Source organism: Mirounga leonina, unplaced genomic scaffold (genome assembly GCF_011800145.1).
Source record: "Mirounga leonina isolate KUSES-001 unplaced genomic scaffold, KU_Mleo_1.0 Mir_177, whole genome shotgun sequence".
Taxonomy (NCBI): Eukaryota; Metazoa; Chordata; class Mammalia; order Carnivora; family Phocidae; genus Mirounga; species Mirounga leonina.
This window is the reverse complement of record NW_023270459.1, coordinates 6,487,018-6,509,406: the sequence shown is the minus strand read 5'-3', so window position 1 is coordinate 6,509,406 and position 22,389 is coordinate 6,487,018. Positions and strand designations below refer to the sequence as shown.

The 22,389-nt window shown below is 45.0% G+C and overlaps 1 protein-coding gene across 1 annotated transcript in view; it reads right to left on the bottom strand.

Moving 5' to 3' along the window:
• CEP89 (centrosomal protein 89) overlaps nt 1-22,389 on the bottom strand; it is a 77,638-nt gene that overhangs the window by 47,730 nt on the left and 7,519 nt on the right. Inside the window, exons 4-9 of the mRNA XM_035023512.1 lie at nt 19,602-19,785; nt 10,420-10,522; nt 5,271-5,299; nt 4,020-4,062; nt 2,304-2,522; nt 158-300 (exon numbers count right to left, since the gene is read on the bottom strand). Coding sequence (XP_034879403.1) covers nt 158-300; nt 2,304-2,522; nt 4,020-4,062; nt 5,271-5,299; nt 10,420-10,522; nt 19,602-19,785 — 721 coding nt within the window. The remainder of the gene's footprint in view (nt 1-157; nt 301-2,303; nt 2,523-4,019; nt 4,063-5,270; nt 5,300-10,419; nt 10,523-19,601; nt 19,786-22,389) is intronic.

Genomic DNA, 22,389 nt, shown 5'->3' with positions numbered 1-22,389 from the left:
AAGGAGGACACAGAAAGGTCCCCAGAAAGACTGTGTTTTGGATGTGCTTTTTTTTATGCCAAATAATAATAAATACGAACCCTTCAAGATTAGAAAGCAATTCAACAGTAAAGCCTAAAAAATCAGAAAACTGACATTTTAAAATTGAAAACATTACCTCTTCCTTGGACAAATGCCTGAATTTTGTCTGATATCTACTCAATTCTACATTTAAACGATGGACAGTCATTTTTAACCTGTCATTTTCATCCACCAGTTCTTGAGCTTGTTTTCTTAGATAAAGTAGCTCAGGGGCAGCAACTACTGAAAAAAAAAAAAATTAGTATTAGAAGAACTTACACCAAAATGATCAAGATTTTATATAAATTGCCAATCATCTGACCTTTTTTCCCTTTTGGGCTCATAGAACCAGTGGAGGACAGATTGTATAGATATTAATGAATAAAAGTTACTAAGTATTCTTTAACACTGAATAGTCAACAGTGTTTTGGAAATTTGTGCATGTACAATCAAAATAAAATGAGGGGTGCCTGGGTGGCTCAGTCATTAAGCGTCTGCCTTTGGCTCAGGTCATGATCCCAGGGTCTTGGGATCGAGCCCTGCATTGGGCTCCCTGCTCTGTGGGAAGCCTGCTTCTCCCTCTCCCACATCCCCTGCTTGTGTTCCCTCTCCTGCTGTGTCTCTTTCTGTCAAATAAACAAATAAAATCTAAAAAAATAATAAAAATAAAATAAAATGCAAACTTTAGATTGGAAAGAAAAATCATTGTCTCAGATGATATACAGTATGTGCCTTGAAAGCCATATAAGATAAATGGAAAATTTATTAGATCTAAGAACTTTTCCATAGAATAATAATGTCCTATTAGAAAACATAACAGAAAATAGATTCCAAAAAGTAATAGCACAAATAATATAAAGTTGCAGAAATAAATGTGCCTAACACAAGAAATACAGAGTCTGAAAAAGACTACAATGCTTTTCTTAAGGCCATATTATAAATAGATCAATGTATACAGAAAACATTAGTGATTATTTATATAACCTTAGAGTTAAAAAGGACTTGAAAGGGCATAAGTCATAACAGAAAAATATCCTATATTTAACTGAGTTATCAACAAATGGAGAAACCATTACATACATGAAAAAGGGCCAAAATCCCTAACATGTAAAGAGCTCCTATAAATCAGTAAGAAAAAAAAAAAATCAAGGTATATCAATTTATTTATTTATTTATTTTAAAAAAGGATTCGTTTTTTCTTTTCTTTTCTTTTCTTTTTTTAAGATTTTATTCACGAGGCTAAGTGCCTTTGGCTCAGGTCATAATCCCAGGGGTCATGGGATTGAGGCCCACATTGGGCTCCCTGCTCAGCAGGGAGCCTGCTTCTCCCTCTCCTTCTACTGCTCCCCCTGCTTGTGCTCTCTTGCTCTGTCAAATAAATAAACTAAATCTTAAAAAATAAATATTTATTTATTTGTCAGAGAGACGAGAGAGAGAAAGGGAGAGAGAGAGAGCACAAGCAGGGAGGGCGGCAGGCAGAGGGAGAAGCAGGCTCTGTGCTGAGCAAGGAACCTGATGCGGGACTCAATCCCAGGACCCTGGGATCATGACCTGAGCCAAAGGCAGATGCTTAAGCAACTGAGCCACCCAGGCGTCCCAGTATCTCAAATTAAAATGGGAAAATTTATGAAAGAGAAAATGACCTGCAAAGATATAAAAAAAAAAATACTCAAGCTCATCAATAGTAAAATAAATACAAATAAAATTAAAATAGGATTTCCTCCCTGACCTTTTTGCTTGTCAAATTAGTAAGGAAAATGTAATCCTTATCACTGCTAAGTATGTGGAGAAAGCAGCACTTTCTAAAAGATTTATTTTAGAGAGAGAGAGAGAGAGAGAGTGAGAGAGTGTGTGCATGTGTGGGAGTGGGGATGGGGGGATAGGGCAAAGGGAGAGAGAGAATCTCAAACAGACTCCACGCAGAGTGCAGAGCCCAACACGGGGCTTGATCTCACGAAGAGGCACTTTTATATGCTGTTCATGGGAATAAAAAACTGATATGAAATGTATGTAAGATACTATGCTAAACATAAAGAACCAAAACAAATATTGGAATTTCTTTGGCATAATAATGATACAGCAGATAAAATCAAATTTTAACAAGGATATTAATGGAAGAAACTTAAATATTATAATGCAATATCAACAACAACATAAGCAAATATTACAACTTTCAAATAAATAAGAAAATTAGTGAATTCTTATTTATTCCTTTAATAAAAGAACTGTGTAGTTCTCCCCACCTTCCTGAGGGGAGGCTTTCTCAGCCTCTTTCAACTTTCGGTTTTCTTTTTCTGTTCTTTTCAGTTTTAATTGTAGTTCTTTCATTGCTTGTTTTATTAGGTTAAGTTCAAGAGTAAGGGTTTGATTTGCATTGCTTAGAAACACATTTTCTTCTTTTAATTCCTTGAACTTTTCTTTGGTTATTTCTATACATCTTTGCTGTGTTCTACCAGTTATATCTGGAAAGGTACAGAGAAAAAGTTTTTAAATTTTAATTTTTACAATTTTACATCAAAATTATAAAAGACTTTACAAAAAAAACACAAAAAACAAAGAAACAACCACCCGAGTCACTTCTTCATCTCAGACCTCGTGCTAGGTCCTTCAGTCCCTGCAAGGAGAACGGCCAGTTCAGGAGAGAGCAGCTGATCTGCCGAGGCCACAGTAAGCCACAGGGAAAGAGGTGGGAGAGGGAGAGGCAGGAGCCCAGCGAGGCCCTTGCATATCATAATACAGAAAGCAGAGGTTCTGTCCTGCAGGCCACCAGGAGCCAGGAAAGGCTTTTAAGCAGAGGTGTGAAAAAGAAGTCTCTACTCTCAGATGAGCCCCTGCGGCTAGCAGTGAAGAAAGTGACCAGGAGTGAAACCCAGCCCAGAGGGGAAGCCAGTCTGGAGGCCCCCAGAGCGGGGGCAGAGAGGAAGGGACAGATGAAGGACTCAGAGGCTCAACCCCGACAGGGCTCAGCAGCTGACTGGGTGTGGGCAGTGAGGGAGGGGCAAATCAAGGAGGCCTACAGCCACCTGTGGTCTGGAAGACACTTAGCCCGACAAGGAACACAAATGCAGCAGGGAAGGCGAGCTCAGTTTAGGACATGGGCCATGCTCTGAAGGTGGCCTCAGCTGGAGACACTGAGCAGCTGTGGACATCAGGGAGAGGAGACACCAGAGGTCACAAAGGATTTTAAGAAGGAGTTTTAGCAAGAGAGATTGGAGGAGAACAGAGAACGATGTTCCATGGAGAGATATGCTGACAGAAGTCAAAGGAGGTAAGGACCACAATGGGCTCCCCGGCCAGGGCATGCCTCCGACTGAAGGTGGAGGCAGAAGCAGAGCTTCTTGGGAGCAGACCAGGGTGGGAGGACTGGTGGCTCCAGACAGTGGATTGGCCCACAATGCAGCGGGGCAGGCAAGGGCTAGCGGTAGGACCGGCGGCTCCAGATAAGCCTCCCCGACCCTTGATACATCCTATCCAATCCCTAGGACATGAAAGGGTAGTCTAAGAAATGAGTAACTCCACAGCTCCACTGAAAACAAGAGGGGAACTCGGAGGCGTCCCAGAAAGAAAACGTTTGAGACTGGATTGAAGATGGGAGCTATGGCCTAAAATATGCCAGGAGAGGTCAGCTAGAAAAGTGCCGGAGTGCTTCCCGGCCTGGGCTTGGCCCTGGCACGTGATGGGGACACAAAGTGGCCCCCATTTGCAGACACTGGCCTCCCAGTGTCTGAGCACATCCCATGGGGACATCCATCCACCATTCACTGTCTGAATGTTTACACCCTCTCTTTTAGAGCAAACATGGAAGTTCAGCAGGTGCCCCTTTCCCAATTTCAGTAACGGGGACAGAACCAACAGCCTTTACAGGGGAAAAAAAGTGACCTTTATTTTAGACAAGATGATTCTGGGCATTCTCCGAAATTATAAGCTTTTCATCATAATTAAATTCAAAAGGCAAATACCTGGGGAGGGTGGAGGCTTTTCACATAATGGTGGTTTTTCATCCTAGGGAAGAAAAAACATGAGTAATGAATTAAGAGTCTTAGCATCTTCTAAAACGGGATTGGCATGAGCAGCTGGGTCATCGTATATCAAATATTTAAATACATTTTTTTCTCTTCACTTTGGCACTTGTACTTCTTAGTCTGCTTTAGCTTTAGAAACTCTAATATCCATTGTTTCTTTTAACTGAAACTTAAACTTTAAGGGTCTTGCCCTGTGGTGGCTTCTCTGAGGCACTAAAGGAAGTCCTGTTCAGGCTTTCTTCCTGACTTTTTGCCTGTGAGTTCAGCCACTGTGTTTTCACATGTAGGTCTCAAGAGGGACAGGCCGTCAGTTCACATTCAGAAGCATGAGACAGGACTGCAGGTGCTGAGCAGAGATGCACAAAGCAAATTCTAACTGGGATAGACAAAAAGACCCCATATGCCGTAGAGAAGCACATTTCTAAGTCGGGTTGAGAAAAGAGTATGATCTTTCTTTTCAACCCAAAAGTTAGAGGAAAGGGAAAGCTATGAACTTGTGTTCATTTTCCATTGCACATCGTTCATTTTTCCATTACACATTGGTCTGATATTAAGTTTCTAATTTCTGCTGAAAAAGTAAATAAGGTTATCAATGAACTCTACTGAGAAATCTTTAATTTTTAAATTCCTATGACATTGAAGGATTAAAACCTAAGTTAAAACTATTTCCGTGTTTGCAAAAAAAGGGAAAAAACTATTTCCACATTTGCAAATTTGTTAGTCTATTCATTCTGCAAATTACATATGTGATTTTTAACCACTCAATGCATTACATTCATTTTTAAACTATGGAAAATCTGAGTTTCTTCATATTTCAGAAGTATTTTATTTTATTATTTTTTTTTGAGAGAGAGAGTGAGTGCATGCACATGCAGGCGCATGTGCACACACACGTGTTTGGGGGGTAGGAGCAGAGAGAGAGGGAGAGAATTTTAAGCAGACTCTGTGCTTAGTGAAGAGATCTGCCCTGAGATCATGACCTGAGCCAAAATCAAGAGTCAGATACTTAATCAACTGAGCCACTCAGGTGCCCCTCAAAAGTATTAAAAAAAACAACACAACATTTAATGGGGAAGGACTCTTAAGGCAAGGTGTCCCCCCTCCCTCAATAAATCACAAAATTTTTTTTAAATTATGGCGGAAATTCTATTTATTGAGAAAACTGGTTTTTAAAAAAATGAATCTTACCTTTAAATTCAGAACAGAATGTTTATCATCTGATTAAAAAAAAAGAGAGAAGAAAACTTTTTTTAAAGCAGATAAAGACATCTGACAACTCAGAAGAGCATGATCATAGGAACTTGCCTGCTACCGATGAGCTGAACAAGGCCCGAGGTGGGGACAGCCTTCGCAAGGTTACACAGCAAGCTGGTCCGGATAAGGCAGGGGGCCTGACTGAACTGCTCATCTCTCTTCTGTTAATTTGGGAGCACCTCCAGTAGCTCCCATGATTACAGAACCAGGGCCAAGTCCTTGGGAGTGACTCTGAGCCCTCCCTGCCTTTCCGACACGGCCCTATCCCCTATTACCCAAATGTGCCCCAAATGTACCACCCGCTGTTCCCCAGATATGCCACGGCTCCACTCCTCTCTGCCTAGAAGTAGCATCTGACCTGGTCAGACAAATAGTTGTTCCTTGAAGCAAACCACCTTGGCGAAACAAAAGCAAACAAATCTCGCTCAGTTATTCTCCATTTACAAATACACATTCGGGATGAAGGCACTCCCTGAGGAGGGTAATCTTATGCCCTAGTGTGCCTTGTGCCCTTTGTCATTGTGAAAAGTTGGTTGTTGTTAGTTTCTACAGTCAATTTACAGAGCAAAAATACCTGGATGAAAATAAATTAGAAACAAATATGCAAAATCCAACAGAATTCAGAAACATGGACAAAAATCATAAAAGATTGTAAATTTACTTCCTGGTTCATTACAATTTGTACCAACACTTGAACGATAACCACTGAAGAAATCATTTTTGACCGAAATGTCATCTTGCCCCACTATCTGCAACTAAACATCTGATCAAATGTCCTGGGGCAGTTTAGACTGGCACACCCATTGAAATCCTGCCTTGTCTTTCCAAATACGGCCTAACAAAGCCTCCTCTACCTGCCACCTTTTCCAGCCAGCAATGTTGACTGCTCTCCTGGCCTTTGTGCTACTTCTGCCATGCGCCTCCGCCCCGGACTACAGCTCCCCAGCTGCACGTCCTGCCCTGCAAATGGGATGGGAGGGGAGGGGCCCATGGCTCCGTCATCTCTGGCACACAGTAGGTGAGCATCTGATGAGCACATGTTTAAACTGATACAAAAAGATTTTGCATTTTTATTTTTATTTTATGTTTTTAAAGATTTTATTTATTTACTTGGCAGAGCGAGACACAGCGAGAGAGGGAACACAAGCAGGGGGAATGGGTGAGGGAGAAGCAGGCTTCCCGCTGAGCAGGGAGCCCGATGCAGGGCTCGATCCCAGGACCCTGGGACCATGACCTGAGCCGAAGGCAGCCGCTTAATGACTGAGCCACCCAGGCACCCCAAGATTTTGCATTTTTATTTATTGTTCTTTTTTTTATTGTTTATTTATTGTTGCAGTAGTCTTTGCTTTGGTATCTTACAATTCTGCATCAGACCTACTGCCTTCATATTTAATGAACTCTTGGATGTCTCTCCCCTTAAATTCTTCACCAGACAAAACTGGGGAAGGGCAGGGGATTCACGAGTAAGAATGGCAAAATGCTGCTGGCAATAGAGGGTGGGTGGTAGCCACACGGGATTTCCGCTGACTACTTTCTTTACTTTTGTACGTTTGTAAGGTCTCATGATAAAACATTTTAAAAAGGGCAATTCAGGGGCGCCTGGGTGGCTCAGTCATTAAGCGTCTGCCTTCGGCTCAGGTCATGGTCCCAGGGTCCTGGGATCGAGCCCCACATTGGGCTCCGTGCTCAGCGGGGAGCCTGCTTCTCCCTCTCCCACTCCCTCTGCTTGTGTTCCCTCTCTTGCTGTGTCTCTCTCTGTCAAATAAATAAAATATCAAAAAAAAAAGAGGCAATTCACCTAGTTTTCTAAAGAAAATCATCATCTCTATTGTATCTTAGTCATCAACTTTTCAGAAAAAAGAGCCAGAATCAGCATCACCCAAGTTCACTTTGGTACTTAATGTATGTACAGTACGTTGGGCTCTGGGTATATATTTTATTTCCTGTTTTCTCATTGATCATTTCTCAAAAACATTTCCAGACTCCTTGCCCTTCTCATTTCTACAGTCTGCCAGACAAGTGGTATAAACTATTGAAATAACAGCAAAAGTCTCCCATCCTGGGCATCCTACTGTGTACAGGATGCCTCGTTAGGCACCACCCCCATCCTCATAGAGAAGCCACACCATGTGAGCACAGTCTTGCTGTCAAAAATGCTAGTAATACAGATAAATCAAAACTCCCCCATGATCCTAATCCTCTGAACCTTTCCCCTCCCAAGAGGTAACCATGGTTATCAACTGGGTATGTTTCCTTTCAGATATATTTGAACATATAAAACATTAAAAAGTCAAACACACAACCCCTCCTTCCACCTCCTTTATGTATAATAGACATTAGAGGATAGGGAGGGAGAATAACATGTGCATAGGTCCAGCGGCAGAAGGGAACATCATGCAGTTGAAGAAGTAAGAGAACCCCGGTGTGGCTGGAGAATGGCCAGCAGGTCTGGTAGGCTATAGGAAACCAGTGAAGAGATTTAAGTAAAAAGGGTGTGGGGGCCCATGGGGGGCAGACAGGGATACTACTAGATACTACTTCGTGTTTTGACAAGATTCTCTGGCTGCTACCACAGGAAGAGACAGGGGGCAGTCCATATGTACCCATACATCTGCTGGGTGTAACACACAACAAAGGGTCCTGGAAGCAGGCGGGCAGGGCGTGACTACTTAGAAGAGCAAAGGGCCTAGACCGGCCTTGGGGACCCCAACATTTACTGGGCAGGGAGAGGAAGGTGAGCCTGCAAAGGAGATGAAGAAGGGTTACCCAGAGAGGCACGAGGAGACAAGGAGCACGAGATGTCATGAAGCCAAGAGGGAGATGGATTTTAAGACAGCGGGAGCAATCCTCTGTGTGGAGGCTCCTGAGAAGCCACAGAAGATGAAGCCAGAACATCATCCACTGTGCCTGTCAGGATGAAGGTCAGCGGCTTGGGGGAGTCATGGAGACGGAGCGAGCCAAAGTGCAGTGGGTTCAGGGGGCGCTGTCAAATGAGGGAAGGGAGAAGGTGTGTAGAGAGCTGTCTTTTGATAAATTGGGTGATGGAGGAGAACGAGAAAGCACAGTGGGGTGGGAGGGCATGACTGGGATCAGAGGAAGGCAGGGGACAGTGTCCATGAATCCGGCAGCTCCGACCAAGGGACTGGTATCTCGACCAAACAACTTCAGCCTCTGGTCTCCTTGGCCAATTATTGCTAGGGCACAGGAGGGCGCACGGGGCTCACAGAGCTTCACAGCTTTGGCCTTTAGACAGGATTATCAGCCAGCATTTATGGAGGGGCTGTGCTTCCCACTGTGACGGAATTTAATCCCTGTAAGAATCTGATGAGAGGTGCGCTCAGACTGAGCACAGGCGGGGTTAAATAACTTAGGAAAGCCTCTCGTTACCTGGAAATGACAGAGTCGAGAACCAAACCACTAAAAGCCAGAGATTCTGATGTGTTGTCCAAGGATCACCCACATCACACTTTCCAAAGTGCTTGTTAAGAACACAGACCTTGGGCCCCAGTCTAGAGCCACTGCATTAGAATTGGGGGCTGGCGTGGGGCCTTTTCCACAAGTGTCCAGAGGCTTTTAATGCCCACCACAAAGCAAAAGCCACTGCAGGGGCCGGACTCCTCCCCAACCATGTGCTCCAGGCTCCTGTTAGCAGTGTGCCTCTCAGCTGCACTCCCCCTCCACCTGTGTACCTGCACCACCTGCCCCTTGCCAGGGGCGCAATGATGAGCCTCACCAGCAGAGGGCGCTGGAGACACACGGAGGAGGAAGAGGCCTGGGTGCCTCATCCCAGGGCTGTCTCCATCCCTCTCTCTGTCCTTTCTGCTCTCCGCCCGACCCCACCCCCACCCCCACCACGCCCTGGCACCCACTTCCCTTTCTCTAAATGGCCAGCCAGCACTTCCCACGGGTGGCTTCTTCCGGCACTCCCCTGGATAGGGCGGCTTTCCGGTGAGTTCAGTTAGCACGACACAGCTAACTTCTCCACTAGCCCGTGGGCCACTGCGACGCCATCCCCAGCATTGCATCTGGGCCTTGGGTGACCCTCCAAATGTGTTTCTTCCCTTGGGTGCCCTATGTATGCGTTAAGTGTAGGGGAGCGGCTCTTCCCTCTCTCTGCTACAGCTGTCTCCTCTAGACTTCTCTCTAGCCCTTAGCAGGCAACCGTGAAAGTTGATGCTTCTTTGTATTAAACTTTCCCTGTTCAGATCACCATGTGCTTTCTGTCTCCTGATTGGATTCTGACTCACAATAACACACCAGGCCATGGGCAGCACAGACGTTAGAAAACGGATGGACATGTGTAAACACAGGGAGATATTCAGGGTGTGTGTAAGAGAAGAGGCAGGTAACAAAATGATGTGTTTGTTACACCTGCACACATCCTAAATTGTTACAATTATCTACGACAGTACAATTACGTGCATTTATGTATTTCAGCATTTCAGGGTTTTTGGGGTTTTTTTTACAGTGAGAAAGTATTACTTCTGTAATTTAAAAAGAGACTTTTTTTACACGAATTTAATATTCATATAGATTTTCCCACAGGGATAAAACATGCCACCTAACCAGCTGGTGCCTTCTGGTCCAGGTATTACAGGGCCAGCATTCTGTTTTCCAACTGGTCCCCGTGAGCCTGAGCAGCTCTGAGCGTCCTGACAAAGCAGCTGTCAGTGCCCACTGGGTGCCGGGTGTCCTCACCTGTACATGGAAGCGGCCTCTTAGGAAGCGGACAACTGTTCTGGAGCCACAGGGAAGGAGTGTGTAGAGCATAGAGCCTAAGCCATGATCCTCCCCGCCACGTGCCCTCTCATGGCTGACAGAACGGACAAAATGGACTCTAAAGTGAGCGCCTGATACGTTAGAGACAACCTAACATCCAGGCAAGCAGCCAGGGACTAACTTCTCTCCAGTGAAAACAGAACTCAGAATATTTCCCACTTACAATCACAGGACCATGGTGTGGAGCTACAATGGCTATATGTTCAAAAAATTAACCAATATTTATTGCCACAAAATGCTTTTATATATATATATATATATATATATATATTTTTTTTTTTTTTTTTTTTTTTTTTTTTTTTACCTTTTTCTTGTGTACGTTGTGTTGTAAGAGGCGAGCATGGAAACCCATCCTGGTCAGAAATATTTTCGTCATCTTCCCTGTCCACCCCATGTGACAGAGGGACCTTTTTGTTACAAAAGACAAAAGAACATGTGATAAATGTTATCTGTATCAAATTTCCTCCTACCAAACTCAAATGTCTTATTCCATACCTCCTCCACAGCCAGCTGCCGCTGAGACACAAAAGGACCACACCCAGCAGGGCTGGAGGAAACCTCAGCTCCCTCCGGAAAAGCCTGGTAGCAAAGGCAATGCCATCCAAGCTATGCTTAGGCCAAGTAGAACTCTGTGTCCCAGCCATGTCACCTGGGCCACTTGCCTTCCTCACTCCTACCAGGGACCAGCCCAGGAAAGGGGGCTGCACCTAGCCCGCTCAGCACAGCACCCAGGAGCACTCTAGCCGGGTACCGATGCCATGCTAGCCATCCCTATGTGGGCCGAGAACTGCCGAGCTGCCCCGGGAGAAGCCTCATCCAGGTCACTGTGTGGGCTCGAGGCCTGCCAGGTCTGCTAAGTTTGCCATCTGTGTGAGTTGTGTAAATGTTGTTTCCTGAGGGAACAGAACCCACCCCCCCGCCACTGTCCTGTGAGGGTGTCCTACGTAGGTACCCTGGATGGTGGCAGGGCTGCAGAGCTGGTCCTTACAGACCTCCCCGTGAGGAGCCTGAGACAGTCCCACTGGGGCAGAGGCTGTCTGAGGGGAAGAGCAGTGAACCAGGTCTTGTACAAGAAGCCATGACTGGCACTCTCTGGGCTGCTGTCCCTTCTGCTATCCTGACTCTTCAGTGAAGTCTTGCTTATGTGATAAGCCGGGCCTGGCTGTGCTGTGGGCAAACGGAGGGCCATTCCCAAGGCTGACAGAGAACTGGCGGCACTGACTGGCAAGATGTCCACCAGAAGGGGCGTTTCCAAGCCGAGAGCTAAGGCTGTTAGGCCCACCGGGCTCTGGGAACAGGGCTCCAGGGTAACCCCGCTCAGGAGGGCGCACGGGTCTCCCACTCTACTTAGCTTCTGAAGGAAGAAAAAATGACTTCTCCACTCTTATCTCCTGGGAACCAACTGCCTGGTTCACCCCGTCAGAGGTCTATTAAGTGACTCCCATCAAGGAAATGGGCAAGTGCGAAGGGGCCTCAAATATCGCCCTCTCTGCTAGTCTCCGAGGGCGAAGGCTGAGCCCATACGGGCCCTAGATTGTAGCTGTGCCACACGCCGGTGTCTAGGCGCCGTACGGGCGCACTGGAAATACGTGCATGCACACATGGCGCTTTCCAGCTCCCTGTCCAAAGAGCACCAGACGGAACAAGCCAACATCCAGCATCAGGAAAACGAGGAAGTCCCCGAACGGTAGCACTGCACAGCGGACTACTGTCAGCCTGGACAGTGAACTGAGCACCGCGGCACACGACAACTGCAGACCCTCAAACGCTCCAAACGATACAGGCTGTCCTGACTAAAATCACAGCGCTTTCAGAGTAGGCAAAACTAAGGTGATTCTCCAAGAGCTGATCAGCTCTGGGAGTCGGGGCGGTGGTGAACTCTGGGGAAGCAGTGACCTCTTCTCCGTCACGAAGGGAACCTTCTGGGGTACTAGTAATGTCATTTTTCTTTTTAATCTGAGTGGTAGCCAGTTTATAAAATTTCATTGAGCTGCACATTTATGGTCTATGTACCTCTGTGTATAGTTAATACACCGATTAATAAGCCTAAAGAATTTGTGACCATATCTTAAAAACCTCTCTAATTTAAAAGTTTGAATGTAAAACATTTTTTAAACTGCCAGATACTTCTGAATATAAAAATTACCTTGGTAATTCAAACAAAACCTGAAGAAGAAATGGAAGGAAGGAGCAGGCCAAACTGGCCGCAGCGCTGACGTTAGAGGTGCTAGGAATGGCCCGTCCGCACGTGCCTGCAGCACCTGTGCCCGGCTCCTTCACGCTCTTCCTGGGTGGTCTAGCACCCCAGATTTGAGAGAGGAAAATGTACATGCTATAATACTTAGGGTAACTGTAGGTGGGGAAGAAAGGTATAATTTGCAACCTCGTAGAGGGAAAGAAATCAAACTGAAAAAATCATCAATTCAAAGGAAGCCCCCCGCCCAAAAAAAAAGAATTAAGGGGAGAGATAGAAAAACTGAAATGACAACGTTAAACTCAAATATATCCACATACACCTTAAATATAAAAGGACCAAACGGTTCAGTAAAAAGACAAAGGAAAAGTTTGTCAAACCTGGTTAACAAAAAACTATATGCTACAGTGATAAATGAAGGAGTAGTGTGGTATGTGAATTATATCTCAGTGAACTTGTTTTAAAAAACGATATGCTCTTTACAAGACACAGGTAAACATGAGGACAGAGAAAGGTTGAAATTAAAGGATGGAAAAAAACCAGATGATACAACCATCAAACAGAAGAAACATGGAAAATGTCATACAAAATAGATGTTAAAACCAAACACATTTTTAGAGACAAAAAGGTTCACTTTATAGTGACAAAATATCCAATTTACCAGGAAGATACAGTTTTAAACCTGTACACACCTAACAATGTGGTTGGATGCAAAGGAAGACATGTTCTGGGATTTCACGCATATAAAGTTCAAAAACATGCACAAGTGATCAGCGATGTCAGAAACCTTCTATTACTTGGAGGAGAAAACCTGCCAACACAGCAAGGAAGCTGCAAGTGTGGAATCTTTTTTTTTTTTTTTTAAGATTTTATTTATTTGACAGAGACAGAGATAGCGAGAGCAGGAACACAAGCAGGGGAATGGGAGAGGAGAAGCAGGCTTCCCGCCGAGCAGGGAGCCCGATGCGGGGCTCGATCCCAGGATCCTGAGATCATGACCTGAGCCGAAGGCAGACGCTTAACGACTGAGCCACCCAGGCGCCCTGCAAGTGTGGATTCTTATAGCTTCGAGAGTTTGGGGGCTGGGAGACCAACTACCTGGGTGGAGTCCCCGCTATTCCTTGGCCTCCAGCAGAGATGAACCCGAATGACTCAGGGCCCAGCCCATGGGGCGTGGCCACCTTCCCGGATGCCTCTCCTCACACCAATGATGCTAAGGTAAGAACCCCATCCCAGATACATCGTATGTTATCAGAGGCGGAGCAACAGGAGGGTCCAGCTAGCTCCATCTCAGGGTAAAGTCAAGAGTGTGGTAAGAATTTGCAGTGAACCAAGAACTAACTCTGGTTTTGGGGTGGTTTTGTTTTGTTTTTGTTTTTAAGTAGGCTCCATGCCCAACGTGGGGCTCAAACTCACAATCCTGCATCAAGGGTTGAATGCTTTACCAACTGAGCCAGTCAAGTGCTCCCAAGAACTAACTCTGGAAGGGGCAGTTCTGACGTGCAAGGTAGAAGGCCTCCGGAGGTCCAACACCATGCTTGACTAAGGGTTTGGGGATCCATGTTTCCTCGCCTGCTGCATGAAGGAGACCCCACACTGGAAGATGGCAGAGCTCACTCTCTCGGTGGCTTCTGCACATTGGCTGGAGTGACCACGTGGTGCCCTCCTTGCTATGCTGGCCTTCTACTGCTACTGATGAGGGTGAGGCTCCTGCAGAGGTGCTGGTACTGGTGGAGCAGAGTCAATAATCTCCATGCACAGAGACTGACGGAGGTATTTCTATCTGCACCTGGACATGGACATGCAAATGCAGAGACCACAGGAGACAAGCCACGGCAGGCACTGCTACATTGCCTGCTCAGTAATCGGTGCCCTCTTTTCTCCCTTGCTAAGAGATTCCTGATTTTGTTTGATGCACATGGACTCAGCCCCAGGGTATGACCCATGGGAATCTTCTTCCCCTTGGCCAGTGACCAGTCAAGGGGTGGCCATGTGACCAATGAGACTCTGCTGGGAGGCTTCCAGAAAAAAATGTTCTCCCTAATAAATACAGAGCAGCATAATGAGAAGATCCTTGCACCACTTCTTCCTTTCTGCTTTGGGATCAGGAGCGGCTGCACCCACTGGTGACCATGAGGAGGAGGAGGCCAAGGGGATCTCAGGCAGCAGCCTTTGATAGGCAGCTGAAACAATATTAGAATCTCCTGCCTTTTGACTTTGTTAGGTCAGAGAGTTAAAGGTCTACTATTTAAACCTTATGTTTATTTATTCCATTTCTGCAGCCAAAAAAACCCCAACACAGATATCAAAGTGACCACAGAGGCTTCTCCTGGAGAGAAGAGGAGGACTGGAATAGGAATGGCAGGTTTCAGGACAAGCTCGTGCTTTCTGTGCACTATGCAGAGCTTTTATAAGAAACACATATTCAGGGTGGGAGGATGGGTTAGCCTGGTGATGGGTATTAAGGAGGGCACATTCTGCATGGAGCACTGGCTGTTATGCACAAACAATGAATCATGGAACACTACATCTAAAACTAATGATGTAATGTATGGGGATTAACATAACAATAAAAAAATTTTAAAAAAAAGAAACACATATTCACGCATTACCTGTGTAATGAAAAGAAAAATTTAAAGAAATTGAAAACTAGGGAGACAGAAAGGGGACATTCCTAATCCTCAAGAGTAGCAAAAGAATGTCCATTATGTCTTGGCCTCCAGAAGATTCTAGAGAGGACTGGTTTACCCCTGCATGGGTCTCCATCCAAGCACATGGCAGACACTCAAATATCAGTTTGTTGGTAGGTGGTTGGATGAATACATGGACAAGTGAGTGAACGTATGGCACTTTATGACAAGATGCTCTGCAAAGCCACAAACACAATAGCAAGAAAAAGGACAGGAGAGCTTCAGTAACATTCTATTCATGAATTCTATTCAAAAATAGTAACAAGGCATTTACACTACACTCTCTTCCCTTAAAATCTACTGAAAGCAATCAACAGAATGGGGGGGCGGGGAGAAAAAAAGAAAACCTAGTCACTGGGCAGAAAACAGCTACCAAATCAACAAAATTTGGGATGGAGAGAGAAGCCAAAAGCTGCTAAACCTCCTCAGACTTCAGGCATGGAGATGCTTGAAAAACCACAAAGCCTCACAATTATAAAGGTCCACAGTAATGTTCTGATGGGTGCAATGAGAGCAAGGGTGCAGATGGGCCCAGGAAAAGTACAATCATCCCCACACAGCAGAAGCGAGGGAAGAAGAAGCTAAAGGGAGACACCAATGGAGAACCCACCTTTACTGTCCGGAATCCAGCTTCTATTCTCTCCAAGAAATGAAGGACAGCACAGACTGACATCAAGAACCCAAAGAGATACAGAAGACCAAGAAAAGTGACAAGGCAACAAAAGATGTTAAAAATAAACTGGTAAAACTAAAAACCAAAAGGAAAAATGAAACCAACACACAGAAGGTAAAAGCTATACTAGAAGCAATAACACAGTGACAAAGAGATGAGGAGGGTACACAGCAAATCACAGAAAGTGACACTGCAAAGAAAAAAGAGGGACAAGTGATTACAGAAAATAGAACAGACATGGAAGACAAAGGACAGCTGACAAAGTATAACTCATGTTCCCCAAGGAGAATAAAACAAATAGATAAGCTTAGTCGATGATAAAACAAAATAGGGAAGGAAATGTTCCCTGAAAACAAAAAAGGGATATGAAAACCTGTGTCTGCAGAATTAAATAACAAACTAAATTTCTGGAAAAAAGGACAGATAGTAACACACACCGCAGTGAATTCTGGTGAAGTTACTGAACTCAGGATAATGAACGACCCTACTAAGGTGTCAGGCAGAAGAATCAAGTGACCTCAAAGGGAAAAGCAAGGGGGCCAGAGCTCCTTCCCATCCCTTTGCTGTCTCTCTCTGCAGTCCCTTCAGAAAGGTTATGGCCCCCGCCGACATGGTCTCACGCATGTAACATTTATTGTAACTGTGATTGACTAACTGGTGATCGTGTGACTGCGGACTCTGTCTTACACAGCTTCTCCAGCACCCAGCACAATGCCAGGTCCTCACTGCATGCTCCATCACTGTATGTTGAATTACCAACCTACCCAGAGTGTCCTCCCTAACACAGTCCTTTCTGGGTGTAGAGAGGTTATCTGACTTACCCAAGCCATACGACTGGGAAGTCGAGAAGCGGGGACTTGAACCCAGGTCTCTGAATGCCCATGGCACTGTTCTGTCCACTGGACGCCAGCATCGCGTGAACTGACCACAAATTCATGCCCCCCACTTCCCCTCCAGCCTTACTTTTGGGTGGCACCAATAAGAAAACTGTTGGAAACAAGACTTGCTTTCCATGTTAGGCCATTTCTGAGCGGGTGCACACTTCACATGAAGATGTTTGCCCAACTACCCTGAAACACAGAGAGAGGCATGAGGTATAGATTTAAGTCCAAATCGCCCGATTTGGGTCGCTCTGTTTCCTTATCTTTCTAGCTTTGAAAATTGTTTACTTTAAAGGAAGCACGAAGGAGAAAATTATAAATTATTTACCTCAGATTAAAGAATGTCTATAGTAAACACAGAGAAGGCAAGTTTACTTTTTGACATTAAATGTACCCCACAGGCAGTATCTCCTTCAGAGCTGGTGCCATCGAGGAATTAAATAGCATTCTTACAGGATCTACACACCCATTTTCCCCAAAGGTATATACTTTAATCATTTCAATTTGAGAATATTTGGCCAGTCTAAGAAATAGTCTCAATAGGCAAAAGGACAATAAACACAAATTTTAATTCTAAACAAAGAAACTTGGTCGCTCTGGTCTGAATCCTGCCTCTGCCCCTGGATGGCTGGTTGGGCAAGTCACTTACCCTGTTTCTTCACACACTTAACCCCGAGGGTGTGAAGTAAATGAGATGGTACATATAAGCTGCCTAGCCTATACTAAATGCTCAGAAAATGTCAATGTGCCTTCTTGTGCCTCTTGTGTCACCCCTGGAGCCCTCTCCCCACCCCTGCTCCCAAAAACCTAATGGTAAGACTGTGGGAAATTAAAATCCCTTTCCAGTTTAAAGGGCCCTTTCATTCATGCCATCTGCAACTGGCCAGGACAAGGTACAGACTCTGATAAGTCCTTCCTATTTACAATCAGTTCGTAAAAGTCCACCTCTGACTCCTGGGTTGTATAGGGACGGCATTCCTATTGGCTGAGATGAACAGAAATGGGGTGACTGGCATGCATACACTGCTGGTGGGAAGGCAAAAGGACAAAAACTGCTTTGGAGAACAATCTGGCAACATCTGCTGTGACCCAGCACACATAGTTCATGGACCAAATATGCAAGGAAATAATCCAAATGTTCATTGGTAGGGGCATAGGAAAAAAGGTGCCATGGATTCATCTCAAAACTGCAATGCTGAGTGAAAAAAGCCAAGAGGTGGAATGACTGGTTCACTATGATGACCTATTTACCAAAAAAAAAAAAAAATTGTAGGGGCACCTGGGTGGCTCAGTTGGTTAAGTGACTGCTTTCGGCTCAGGTCATGATCCCGGAATCCTGGGATCGAGTCCCGTATCAGGCTCCCGGCTCAGTGGGGAGCCTGCTTCTCCCTCTGACCCTCTCCCTTCTCATGCTGTTTCTCTCTCGCTCGCTCTCTAAATAAAATCTTTAAAAAAAAAAAAAATTGTGCTGTATTTGTAATTGCTGACACTTATTTGTGGTAAAAGAATAAAAACACAGACTTCTAGAATGTATTCCAAATCCAAGAGCAGATGGCCTTTCAGGGAGGGAGACAAAGAAGATTTCAACCCTAACTATAATTTCATTTCTTTTTAAAAAAATCGGAAACAAGAAAAGATAAGCTGTCAATAGTTGCTCATCTGGAGAATGAGAATATTAATGTGTTATATTACTTTCTACTTTTCCATTTGTTTTCTTGCTGGGTTATAGAAAATATAGACATTCAGCTTTAATATAAACTGAAATGTCAGACAGTTTTCCGAAGTGGTGGTACCAGCTCACACACCCACCGGCATTAGACGGTAACCTCACCAACCCTTGATATTGCTAGTTGTCTTGCTCTACCTTTCATATCTTAAACTAAAACAAAATTTCCCAACTGCACATGGGTCCTGAAGCCACCATGACAGACGTGCCTACAAAATAAAATATGTATCCTGCGAATGACAAAGGAGGTTGTTCAGGTTACTATAATCTCTTTCTTCTATGGGAAATGGGGTAGCAAGCTTTACTTCCAAAATAGTTGAGTGATAAACAACTCTGCCTGTAACCTCCGTGCAAAATACTAGCCAGAAAGTATGCAAACTGAGGGGCAGAGGGACTTCCCCTGCGCCCGCGGCAGAACCTGGTCTGGGCTCGGCTGCCACCTGCCTGCTCCAGCCTCCTTGCTGTAGAGAAACCTCACTCTGCATGTTACAGTCTGCATGTGTTAGAAAGTGACAGTTACTTCACAGAAGGAGTCCTCAAACTAAGCTCCCTAGGACCACTGAACATATGTTTCAATACAGTGGGGGGTACTCAATAGAAATATAATCACTCTGAATATCATTTGATGTTGCAAATCTATAATATCGTCACTATGAATAACACATAGTGACGGTGAAAGAGAGAAAAGAAAAAGAAATTACGGTGCTGTCTTTTGCCGTTGAAGAAACAGCACTATCTAGTTTCCCGAACCCAGGGAGCACAGAGTTGAAACCAGAGCAGCTCGGGCACTGGTGCAGGAATGGGCTCCATCAACCTCTCTGTCCCACGGTCCCTCCCGTGTGACGGGGCCGTGGGGGCTAATGGCGCGCAAGAGCTTGAAACAGAGACTCCCGTACGGTAAGCACTCAAAGAATGTCCTCTACTACTGAGATGAATGACGATATTCCTCTTGTTGGACATGAATTTGAAGAAAGGCTGCAACATGCTTGTTGATACTGGAAAAGTGACAGGAAAAGTAGCTTTGGGGGCCAAAGAAAAGAGCAGGTTTCCTTAGCACTGGCTGGAAATCTACATTAAGAATGTGAAGATGTTTATCTTCGTCTCTGAAGGCCCTGTCTTTGAACAATAAAGAAATAAATAACAATAAAGAAATTTGTGGCCTGACCAGATAAAAAAATGAGACTGTCCTTGTTCAGAAAATCAGCCCCCAGACAAGAGCCATTAAAGGCAGAAGAGAGAAAAGAAAATCCTTACTGATGCACTCTACACAATTTGCGGTAAGTAAAGAGGGTGCAGAAGACATTCTGGAATGTGAGCGGCACCTGATTTCTGTGGGGCACGGCATACACAGCGTCACTGAGACCTCCCTCCGCTTTGCAAGCGCTGGCATCCGCCGACTCCCCGCAGCTCGAGGACAGCTGTGCGTCAGTGTCCTCCTCCTCCCTGTAGCCCAGCATTTCAAAGGACGGCAAAGAAGATCTTCTTGTCTCATGCTGCCAATTTGGTCTGCATTAGAAGGTCGGGAGCAAAATAAATAAGCAAGCCACTGAATACTTCACGTGTATTAGATGCCCCACCTCCAAGGCCCCACCATCAAATTATTATAACCACCTTACGAAACATACAGAAGCTAAAGGATTAAGTCATCCACGATCCCATCTCCTTGTACACTCAGCATTTCTTTCTAGCCTCTTACGTAGGTTTTTCTAGTTCCTATCACTGCCTACCTACACAATTTGCCTCATTGGTAACACGTTTTTAAAGTCAAAACGTAAAAGGTGGGACCCAAGTAGATACACCAGCTTAGTCAGCCATTTTTATGTACTTAGGTTTTTTCCCTCAATTGTCACTGTTATAAATACCTCTGTTACGAACATCTACGTGCAAATAATCTCTTCCGTATTTAGGATCCGTCTTAGGAACCAAGTTAACTGTGCAGTAAACTGCTGAGTCAAATGGTGTGGCTATTTTGGGGGTCTACAGGCATACTGCACAAAATCATTTCACCAATCAGCTCCCCAACCTGTGACCACGTTAGTAACAATTTTCCAAAACTTGGCAAAAGAACTTAAATCTTACTGTATAAATCTGCATTTCTTACCGAAACAATATATTTCCATATATTTGTGTGCAAGTCCTAATTCCTCTGTGGTGAACTGTCTATTCATGTCCATTGTCCACTGATCTACTTTGCTTCTCGTATGTCTATTTAAATTTGAAATTAACCTTTTTATCTACAAAGTTCAAAACTGTTTTTACTGTATTTTTCCTATTCTATTAATTCCATTGTGGCTATGTAAGGTTTTTTTTTAACATACAGATGATTTAAAAAAAAAAAAACAACTTTTTTTTACCTTCTAAATTCTTAGCTTAGAAGGGCATTGCAGGCATCTCCCTTTGAGAGGTTTGATAAGAGTGGCTATAGGATTTCCTGGTCTTATTTATGTATATGTACAGATTAATCCTTTCATTTAATAGGAATCTGTTTGGTATATGAACTAGGCAAGGCTCAAAGCTGATTTTTTTTTTCTACTACTGCTAATCACTGTACTAGAATCCTTTCCTTCCCCTTTGCTCTGTGAGGCGGCCTTTATGAAACAGTCACCATGCATGCAAACCCCAGATCCCCTCAAGGCATCCACACACCACTTCTCTATATAACCAGTCCTACTGTTTTCACTACTTCAACTACTTGTTTTAAATATGAAGTGGCTAATCCAACTCTCCCCCTGAGTCAAAACTCTCCCTTTCCGGATTTCCTCTGATGGTCTTAATCTGCTCATTCTTTCTAGTGAAGTTTAAGATCATTTCCTCATCTTTAAGTTCTAATCCAGCTGAAGTGAAATTCTGACCAGGAGGAAAACAGGCTATACTCAAACATCTCAAAACGAAGTCAAGATTAAAATGGGAACACCAAAAACATTAACATGTCCTAGAAGGAAATAAGCAAGCATTCATAGAATAGGGAAGGTCTTTCTAGATTTCACAATAATGTCAGAAACTACAAAGACTGATTAAAAGGTATGCAAAAAAACCCCTCAAAAAAACAAAATTGAATAGGGTGCCTGGGTGGCTCAGATGGTTAAGCGTCTGCCTTCGGCTCGGGTCATGATCCCAGGGTCCTGGGATCGAGTCCCGCATCGGGCTCTCTGCTCCTTGGGAGCCTGCTTCTCCCTCTGCCTCTCTCTCTCTCTCTCTGTCTCTCATGAATAAATAAATAAAACCTTTAAAAAAAAATTGAATAAACATGACAGATAAAAGGCAAATCTGGTCATGTATTCACCCAACCCCATCCCATAAGCCCTTAAAGCCCTCAGTGTCTTCCTGGTGTTCCTGGGGGGGGGGGGGGGGGGGACCAAGCCTCAGAACAGGACACCAAAGGCATCACCAGGCTGGCCCCTGCCCACTTCTCCAGGCCATCTTGAATGACTGCCCCCCGCACCCAAGTGCCCCCAGCCACAAACATCTTCCTTCAGCTGCTCACACGTGTCCTTGTGTCACGCTCCCTCTTCTCGGTCTTGAAAGCTCATCCGAGCCCCGCACTGACCAGTTCCCGCAAGCCCCTGAGCCTTTCCCAGGCACTCCTTGTACCTGCCTCAGCTCTGCTCTCAATGCGCTCCTCCTGAGGAGGAAACCTTCCTGACCGCCCAGCCCGACGTCGGCCCTCGCCCAGCTCAAGCAACAGAGGAAATGTTGTTAAAGAAGAGAGAAGGTTGTAGTATGGGTGCCAATGAAGGTAAAATCGGTATGGATGTTCAGAGAGGGGCCACACAAGCAGCGGCGGGTGACAGCTCGCGCATCTAGCCTGTGGCGCGGGGGAGTCCTGTGAGGGGCCGAAGGCAGCCCTGACTTCGCTGGCTCTGCGCGGCCACGAAAACCAGCGCTTTCACGAGCCAAAATCTCACAAGAGCCGCTCTGGGGAAAATTCTGATACGAGTCAAAAGCAATCAATGTCCCAGGACAGTGTCCCTTTGAGCCTGGTGATGGAAACCCGAGGACTAAGCTCCAGTCCTGGCCGCACGCGCACGCGCACAGAAGCACACGTGAGCTGGGGCTCCTCCCTCAGAGAAGCCGAGTACTAAGCTCCAGTCCTGACCACACGCGCACGCG